The sequence below is a fragment of the Aegilops tauschii genome, chromosome 6, assembly GCF_002575655.3.
Source record: "Aegilops tauschii subsp. strangulata cultivar AL8/78 chromosome 6, Aet v6.0, whole genome shotgun sequence".
In the NCBI taxonomy this organism is placed as follows: Eukaryota; Viridiplantae; Streptophyta; class Magnoliopsida; order Poales; family Poaceae; genus Aegilops; species Aegilops tauschii.
The window spans coordinates 5,586,187-5,595,184 of record NC_053040.3 but is presented as its reverse complement, the minus strand read 5'-3'; the positions used below and the strand labels follow the sequence as shown (position 1 = coordinate 5,595,184).

Here is an 8,998-nt window from a genome sequence, read left to right as displayed (position 1 = left end):
GAAATATCAGAGCCTTCAGTAATGGCCCCCTTCGCCTCTAGGCGCTGAAGGACATCATCCAAGCTGGTTATACTCTAAATTAATGAGGGGGTGAAGGGTTGATGAAGGAAACTGCAAGTGGGGTTTAAGAATGCCTGAAATTAAACATATATGCATTCTAGCAAGTACAATGAATCGAAACTGCAATGCGGATCCAGTTAAGCACCTGGAAAATAGTAACAAGCTTTAACAGACACTTCTGAAACTGAGGCTTGATATGCATCATTATCTTCTCATACAACACCGGCATTTGCCTAGCAGCAAGATGATGGTCGTTAACCACAGTTTTGTGGCACAATTATTTGATATTTGTGCTGAAGCTGAAAGCAAGCAAAAGATTCAGAGTCCAGTTAAGTGTCCTTCTCTGCAAGTACGTACGCAAAACAAGAGGAGGGCATGTCGATTTTGAACAAGAATGCATGCTTCAGACAAATTATCAGAAATATGTAGTAGATTAAATTAATTTAGTTTTGAATAACATGGCATCAGTAACAGAAATGCACGACCACCAAATTCAGTATGTGCAGTTCCTTTACTTATTCACATGCAACTCCTCTCTTTGGCAAGCAACAAGCTACACTGGCAATTACCATTACTAGCTGTTGTAGCTAGTCTCATCATTGCCACCACAAGCCAAGAACATCCAACAAATTTCTACTAGAAACAGAAGTTATGTAATAACACCATTCATCTTTGCAAAAGTAAGATTCCATAGTATGCATCGTACTCTGTCTCACCAACCTAGCTTGAAAACAGGAAGAAAACTGGCGATGTAAAATAAATGTATCTGAAGCTAGAATAGCATTTCATATGGATCACCTATACATGCTGTAAATGATTATCAACATACACATTTGTAAGTAAAATATTTGTATTGTTGCTGCTATTGCTCAATAACCTCCATCCTGAATCCTTCAGTTTCTACTTGGAACAGATATGAAATGTATGAAGAACAAGGACATGAAGAAGTTCATGATGGGTGGTATCTATGTCAATGACAAAGGCGACATCAAAGAAGAGCAACGAGCCACATTTCGTCTGTAGCAGAGAGTCGTGAACCAACTTTATCTGCTGATACCTACTCCGTAGTACTCACGCGTGATCTTCAGAGACAGAGAGTACGCCAAGATGGATCGTAGGAATATGGACCAAATAGTTTATACAGGAAACCATTATCTTGGAGGATTCTGAACGTGAGCTCAAGCCTGGTTGCTGGTGCTCCAGTACAGTTCATAGGCGAGACCACTCTTTCAGACGAGACATATTTTATGGCAAAATCCATAATTCCCCAGAGGGATACCAGCAACTACTTTATGCAGTTCCTGAATTGTAGTGGTGAATGGATGAACAAGCATTTGTGTAGGCCCTGGTGAATGGATGAACAATCAGCAGTAAAAGAATGAGTGGCTAATAAACTCATTAGTATAAAACCTGCTTGCGAGGAGCAAGTGAAATTACAGCTTGAGTTTCAAAGCCGACTCTCGTAAATAGACGGACAAAATGATGTTATATGATGGGAGATTGTACATAGTAGAACAAGTAGATGAACATGTGAAACACCTGCAATTTTACAATAACAAACACATTACAGGATATGCTACATCCAAAACTTTAATTTATTCATTGTGGTCTCAAAGCAAGCACAAACAAGTTGGTCGTGGCGCCGATACTGGACGACACCTGCTGCCTGTTGGTGTTGGCGCTGAAGATTTAATTCGCTCATTGGGATCTCAAGAATTGTGGAAACAAGTTGGATGCTGTGGCAATACTGCAGCAGCAAGAGCTGCCTGTAGGTGTTGGTGCTGAAGCTGAATGAAAACAAAGGATGCAGGTGTCAAAGGTTTTCGAGATAGATGAAAGATACCAAACGCACAAAGAGAATCAGAGAGGACCTACAGTTTCTCCTGTGTCTTCTTTGGAAATGCTTTGGGGTCACATGGGCAGCACTGCCAAACAACAAGCTACCGCCATTATTTCTGTTGCTAGCTCCTGTAAATAGTCACTTCACCGCCACCTGGAGAAATCAACAGACCAAAAGTCTCTTAGCAAACACAACATCCATATATGGATAAATACTTTGTGACCAGCTAGAGTTATAAACTTGCCACGCATCAGCAAATATAAATCAAGTACAATCATGCATCACGATGGCTAGTCAGGCAAAAATGATGGAAATGAGCAAGGACACAAAACAAGTCGACATTTGAGCTTCAGGGCCACTGAGCGTACCTTGTACACGAATGCTCCAAGCCAAGCGAAAATCCTCTTTGGCTTGAATTTTGGACTTTTCCTTCTCTGTGAATAGAATGTTCCTGCATTTCTAACATAAATGACCAACTCAACACGTCACTTTCCCCTCTATTCAAACAGGGTTGCTCCCTCCTCCTTTTTCCGGGCTTGGGACCGGCTATACAATTTTAAGTGTTACCTTAAAATGACATAGGCGGAGTTCCACCCCCAAACCACACAAACACACCTGAAAAAAAAAACTAACACCACCAGCCCCATCCTCAACCACCAAAACCAGAAATAAATAAAGTTAAAACACACATTTTTTTATTTTTTATTTTTCAAAGGACTAAGAAAATGGTAATACAATGTACCAACACTTCTTTTTTCATTTTTTTCCTTTCTCGGTCTTTTTGGTTTTTTTAAGTGACTCGTTCGTTTACATAACGAACAAAACCGCTGATGCTACAAGAAAAAAACCTTTAAAAAAATTCTTCCCCAATGATGAAAGCAAACAAACTTTTTTTTTGCCTTGATGGACAAGTAAGCCCACCAATTCTTCCTTTCAACTGGCAACGAGACTGTAGAAAGCAACAAAGGTACAACCAACCTGTAGATAACGGGCAGCAAACAATTAGGAGTGATTATGTAAGGCAAGATATATGCAATGATCGATGTGTGTACATGAACCACGAACTCTTTTGATAGGTACTTGTCAGCCGATGAAAAATAAGTCTGAACTTGATGCAGTACAGATCTTTGGGACATGTAAATAGAGGATATACTTAAAAATAATTCCAAAAATACTAGTTTATTTTTTTTGTGGGGAAAAATTGTAGTTTAATTTAGCTAAATGTAAAGTGCCATTCTTTTCATCTAAAAACATAACAGAAATGGTGTTGTGTGCGCGCTTGTGCATTGAAATGGAAAAGGAGAGACTGAGATTTATACACACGTACAGTTAAACTTGGTGGCAAGCATGATTGAAGGAAGGGAAAAAGGTTCAGGGTTGACTCGCCATCGCCATCGGATCCTCCTCTATAGTGGCATGAGATATCTGGTCCACCACATCATCATTCAACTGGAGAAACAAGAAATCAAGAATGAGTAATAAACCACTATGTACTGAGAGAGGTGCATCGTACATGTATGTAACCATGCAGAGGTAGTAGACAAGTAGTTAATGTGAGTTGCCAGCTGTATGTATACCTCTTGGTCGGTACCCGAAAGTTCCTGCTTGGATTCGCCATCTTCATCCTCGTCAGACTATAATTAGGAAAAAGCAGGCAAGGATAAGTTAGAGGAAAATATGCTGGAAGTGACATGTCTTGGATGTGAGTGATAAGATGGGATATTAGTATATGCTGTAGTGTACATACATATACCTTTTCATCCGCAGAGGATACTCCCTCGGATCAGCTGTCATTCTCGTCGTCTGAATCATCACACATATACTGAGGAAACAAATCAGAAAAATTAGAAGATTGTTACTCATCTTTGGCAATGCACAGAATTATTCAAGAATGAAATGTATATATGGGAAATACATGATACACACGCGTCCGTATCTGAAAAATCATGTACAAACGTTGGTACCTCTTCAAGGAATCTGCATATCTTCAGTTTGGGACGGTTAGGATGGGTTTCTGCGGCTTGCCTCAGCGCTACCTCTGTTCCGTCCACCTCCTTACCACTGCAACCATAACAGTTAAGCGAGTAGCAGACATCTTTGAGAAAAGGCATATTTCCTGCCAATCCAACATCATTTCCCACGCTAGCATAGCATGTCAATTCCTCGAGCATCAGCAATGCTCCCTCTGCACACACGATCGCTATGTTTGCCTGGAGATATGTCAGGTTCTGGAACTCATGGCTACCAACAGTATATGACAGGGTGTCTTCATTTTCATCTGCTAGGTAGAGGAAGCGAAGTGACTTCAACCTCCCGAGGATTGCTAGATCCTGTGCTTCCAACTCTTCCACTTCGAACCATAGGTAGGAGATGTGTGGAAGACAAGAAGATTCCATCCACGATGGACGCCTTGGTAAAATGATGCCTGACAATGACAACTGGCGGAGCTCTGAAGGGGGAGCCCACTCTTCCCAGCCATCAACCTGAACTGATTCATCCTGCTCAAACCAGATCTCGAGAGTCTGCATTCTAAGCAGGTTGCACAAAGACTTGACCAGAGCCCTATGCGCACTCTCGTCCATCTCATCGAAACAGATTTTCAGCACCCTCAATTGTGTCAGCTTTCCCAACTCGGTTGTTAAGTCTGGGGATTTGTCCACATGGCGTAGCTCCAGCTCTTCTAGGGACGTCAGCTTCCCTATCCTTCCCATCATCCTTGTGCCCTCAGAAGCACGCATGCACATCAGCTTGGTTAGCTCACCAATAGAAGACGGTAATTCTTTTATGCATGTGCCCTCCATGTTCAGTGTCTGCAAGAACTTGAGATGATGCCCTATGTCACTTGGGAGCTCGGTAACAGGTGTTCCCATCATCCCTAGGTACCTCAGCTGAACCAACTTCACAAGATGATCAAGATGACAACCTCCTACAGGAAAATCACAATTCTCTAGGACTAGTACTCGTAATACTTTAAAGCTCAGAAGTGGAGGCAGAACAAGGTCAACAGAACAGATAGCATTAAATGACCTCACATGCCCCATATCCATATGCTCAACGGATCCACCATGGATGGCTAACCTACGAGCAATGATGCTTGTGCTAGGCGAACATGTATTGTATTGGACCTTGTCTTGTGTTGTCACAAAGTTTACTTCACTTGACAAGGTGCGTATGAGATCCAACACAATGTCATGAACACGGCAACCATCTATCATACCTATACTGTCCTGCTCTATTGACTGGATCATACTCCTATTTATAAGATCATTATAGTAGCTCTGTCCCAGCTCAAATGCACTGATCTTTTGATCCATAGGTATAAAGCCTTCCGCTACCCACTTCCATATCACCCTATTTTTGAGAATAAAATAATCTTCTGGATATCCACTTAAGTGCAACAAACAAGTCTTCAGATGGTAAGGTAGATCATAATAGCTAAAAGACAATATTTGTCTTGTGTTGTGAATAGCTTCATTGTCTTCCTGACCAAAACCAATTGAGTCAAACACCTTACACCAGACATCCCTTGGCTTACTAACAAGCAAGCTAGCTAACGTAATGATGGCCAATGGCACACCACCACATTTTCTGAAGAAATTATCGGAAATTTCATCTGAGTGATCATCAAGACTTGTGCCTTCATCACCAAATATTCTGCTATGGAATAGCTTTTTGGAGTTATCATCAGAAAGTGGTTTTATGTTGTAAACACCACCAACTTTTTTGGCAACTTCATGAATACGAGTAGTTGTGATTACTCTACTTCCGGAGTTACTATCCACCAGAGCACATTTAATTATTTCCCATGTTGATACATCCCAAATGTCATCAATAACAATTAGGTACCTATTTGCATGAAAAGATTTGAATTAGTAAAACTAAAATAAGTTTACAGTTTGCATTCAAACAAGAAGCGTGTCATCAATTAGATCCCACAACTAAAGCAATCGCTATACAGTACTGTATAAATACCAGGCTTTAATAGAAGTGAGGATTGTGTGGTGGAGTCTAGCAATATAAAAAAATCTCTACGTGACAGAAACTATAATGTATATCCACTTCTCAATATAGAAATGTCCTCGACTTATGTGTTGTTGAAAGTTTTACTCCTTACATTCCCAACAGACAGTGTTTAGATTTCATATAATCCCCAATGAAGTAACTTTGATCATTTATACGTGTAGAGTTATGTAAAGTAAATAATCATAGAAAATATTGGCATGCATCTATGTTTGTTACAATGCAATGGTATTATTTTTATCCACGCATATAAAGGATTTATCATTAACTAGTAATAAAATTTAAAAGAATTGACTCACAACTATAGAAGCGTCTATCAGTAGTTGCTAGAGTATGATGGGAGTAACGCATACCTCTTGTTTGCGAGGAATTCTTGCAGCTGGTCGATGAGTTGTCTTTCATCCATCTTTGATTCAGTGATGTTCTTTTGCTTGTCAAGTTCATGGAGGATGTCCCTAAGGACTTTCTTCATGTCAGGATTCCGGCCCACTATAACAAAAACCCCACAATCAAATTCCTTCTTAAGATTGTCATATGTTGCCTTAACAAGAGTTGTCTTGCCCAGTCCTCCAAATCCAACGACAGAAATAGTCTTGAGGATTTGCTGGGCCACATCATCGCTCTTGTACAACCTCTTTGTTAGCTCATCGACAGCCTCGTCGATGCCGACAAGGTTAGATACTTTGTTGTACAGAGTTAAGAGGCGGGGATCAACCTTTGTTGCAACACTAGCATCACTGATAACATCTTTGTATCTGTCGAACCGCTCCTTCACCTCTTTAACTTGGATCTTGACGTCTTTGATGTCATTGGCTATTTCGTGACGAATCTTGAGCTTGGTGACCTTCTTGCAGCCCTTCTTGATGAACCCGAAGAAGGTGTGTGGCTTTGTCGGCTCAAGACCCTCGACACGCACCATGAAGGAGTCGAGGCTGTCCTCGATAGCAAAGGACAACTCCCTGACATCGTTTGCCCAAATTTTGACCAGCGGATCAAGCTGGTCTAGTGGCACATCGGACACCTTCAGTAGTGCAGCTTGTATGACCAGCAGCTCATCCATCAGGTCCTTGATCCCTTTCTTCAATCCCTTCTGCAGGTTGTACTCATCAAGAAGCAGCTCCCCCAGCTTGGGGAGTAGGGTGCCCAACGCCCCCGTGGCAAACTCCATGGCCGGCCGACACGCTGACCGTCTGCAGTTTGCAAGCTTCTTTCTTGTTCTTGTTTTGCAATTTGTATCTGAATATCGCAATAGAATGAAGAAGATTATTGATTATTCAAGTATCAGCAGGACCAGGCAGATGGATCTAACGGAAGGTGAGGAGAAAAAGGAGTCAAACCTGGGAAATTAAAATTTATCACGAGAGTTGGAGCCAAATTTGACAGTTCCACGCTCCCAAAGCCGATCTGGACGACATTAGCTAAGCTGACTGGAGCGCAGCCGGATCTGGTTGTACATGCCGCCAATGATTTGCCCCCTGCTTGGAGCTCGGCACCACCGTACCGCCGGAGCTCTGCTCGAGAGGCTCGAGGGAGACGGAGCAGGCGTCACGGCGGCAGGCCTTGTGGATCTGTCACCGCGGCGACGGCCAAAGGGTGGAGGAAGGGCGAATGGGAGAGGCTGGTCCTGTGGAGCAGAGGAGGACTAGCATGGAGTCAAGCACGGTGTTGGACTGGGCACCCGTGGAAAATGTTTGGGGAATTTTTTTGGTGGGGTGGGAACAGATTTTGGGGGTCTTTGCTAGCAGTTTTTGTTGTTAAACGAGATCAAACCATGACAGTTTTTAAATGAAACTTGCCTTCTCGGAAAGAAACTGCCTGAAGAAAAATGTGTGAAGTCTAAGGTAATTTGCCAAGATGGAACACGGTGCTAGTCTAAAAGGGTCTTCAATAGAAAGATAGATGTAGTTGCAAAAATAACTACTCACTCAGTCCGGGGAAGAGTGTACATTTGGTTCTAAAATCTGTCCACAAAAGAGTATACTTTTATCATCATAATGCACTTTAAAATAGAAAAAAATGTTTCTCTCTCATTAATTTCAACATGCATATGGTCTCCTTAATTTCTATATGCACTTAGCTCGTTGGAGGTTGGGTAATTAAAGAGAACAGAGATGATTGCTTGCACCTTTTCAATGTAATTTTTTCTCCACTTCATAATTTATTCTAAAATTTCTATACGTACACTTTTCACCGGATGGATGGAGTAACTTTTATAGCGTGAAGGCTAAAAGATGCTGCTCCAACATATGATGTAGATGCAAAAAAAAATAAAAAACACCTCGTTCAAGTGATGTAAAATACAAACACTTCGAGATGCAAGTTTGCATCTCCACCTGCCAGCTGATGTGAAACTCCAATCATAAGCCAACCGCCAACCGCCGCTTTATTTCAGGCCCCCCGCCCACTCGACGCGTGCCCGCCTTCGCGTGCGGTGATTTTTTGGACGGAAACATTGTTGCCGCCACCCGTACGTCCATCCAGGACCCCGTCGCCAGCCGCGCCGCCATTGTCGCCCATTCACCCATCCCCGACCCCGCCACCCGCCGCGTCACCGTTGGCGTCGAGGAGCCACCGATTTGAATCCGTCCCACCGTACTTCCCGCCGCTACTCGCCCACCGCACCACGGTGCCACCGCCCCGCTGCCGGATCTGGCCGCTCCACCTCCCCCATCCTTGGTTCCGCCGCTGCTCCAACTTCGTCGGCCTCCAAATCAGCTACTTTTCCATCGCCAGACTCGACCTTCTCGCGCCGCAGGGTCATCGCCCCACCGCGACCAATCTGCCGCTCGATTCGAGCTCCCGCCCCCGCATTTGACCTCCCGGCTCTCGTCGCTCGACCGCAGGCGCACCTACTGTCGCCGCTCCTCCCGGCGCTCGGCCGCTGATGCCGACTAGTTTTACATCTTAAAATACATCATTTGTTGGAGTAGGAACTTTACATCACCAAATATACACCATTTCTTGGAGCTAGAACTTTTTTGAATATGTATATATCTCCAAATTTGCATCATCTCTTGAAGATGCTCTAGGGTAATGTGGCAAGTCAATCGAAAGAGTAGGTCTAAACTTAGCATGCAT

General features: G+C 42.9%; 1 protein-coding gene across 3 annotated transcripts; it reads right to left on the bottom strand.

The window, feature by feature from the left end:
* Positions 1 to 1,527: 1,527 nt before the first annotated feature.
* Positions 1,528 to 7,656, bottom strand: LOC109745193 (disease resistance protein RGA5). Of its 3 annotated transcripts, none has more exons than XM_020304325.4 (9): positions 7,258 to 7,656; positions 6,274 to 7,156; positions 3,865 to 5,746; positions 3,654 to 3,722; positions 3,478 to 3,534; positions 3,228 to 3,349; positions 2,269 to 2,878; positions 1,936 to 2,053; positions 1,528 to 1,847 (listed from the first exon to the last, which is right to left on the bottom strand). In XM_020304325.4, the coding sequence occupies exons 2-4, from the start codon at positions 7,086 to 7,088 to the stop codon at positions 3,684 to 3,686; spliced, it is 2,736 nt and encodes a 911-aa protein (XP_020159914.1). In that variant the 5' UTR covers positions 7,089 to 7,156; positions 7,258 to 7,656; the 3' UTR covers positions 1,528 to 1,847; positions 1,936 to 2,053; positions 2,269 to 2,878; positions 3,228 to 3,349; positions 3,478 to 3,534; positions 3,654 to 3,683. The 3 variants fall into 3 exon arrangements, with proteins under 3 accessions (XP_020159914.1, XP_073356868.1, XP_073356867.1); XM_073500767.1 differs by having other exon boundaries at positions 3,675 to 3,722; XM_073500766.1 differs by having other exon boundaries at positions 1,932 to 2,053; positions 2,269 to 3,349.
* Positions 7,657 to 8,998: the final 1,342 nt, after the last annotated feature.

What these genes read in the sequence shown, in the direction of transcription:
- LOC109745193 (XM_073500766.1), bottom strand. Translation starts at nt 7,088, where the DNA reads ATGGAGTTTGCCACGGGGGCGTTGGGCACCCTACTCCCCAAGCTGGGG. An exon ending in GAATTCCTCGCAAACAAGAG is followed by an intron (nt 5,747 to 6,273) that starts GTATGCGTTACT and finishes TCATGCAAATAG; the next exon opens with GTACCTAATTGTTATTGATG. An exon ending in TATGCAGATTCCTTGAAGAG is followed by an intron (nt 3,723 to 3,864) that starts GTACCAACGTTT and finishes TTGTTTCCTCAG; the next exon opens with TATATGTGTGATGATTCAGA.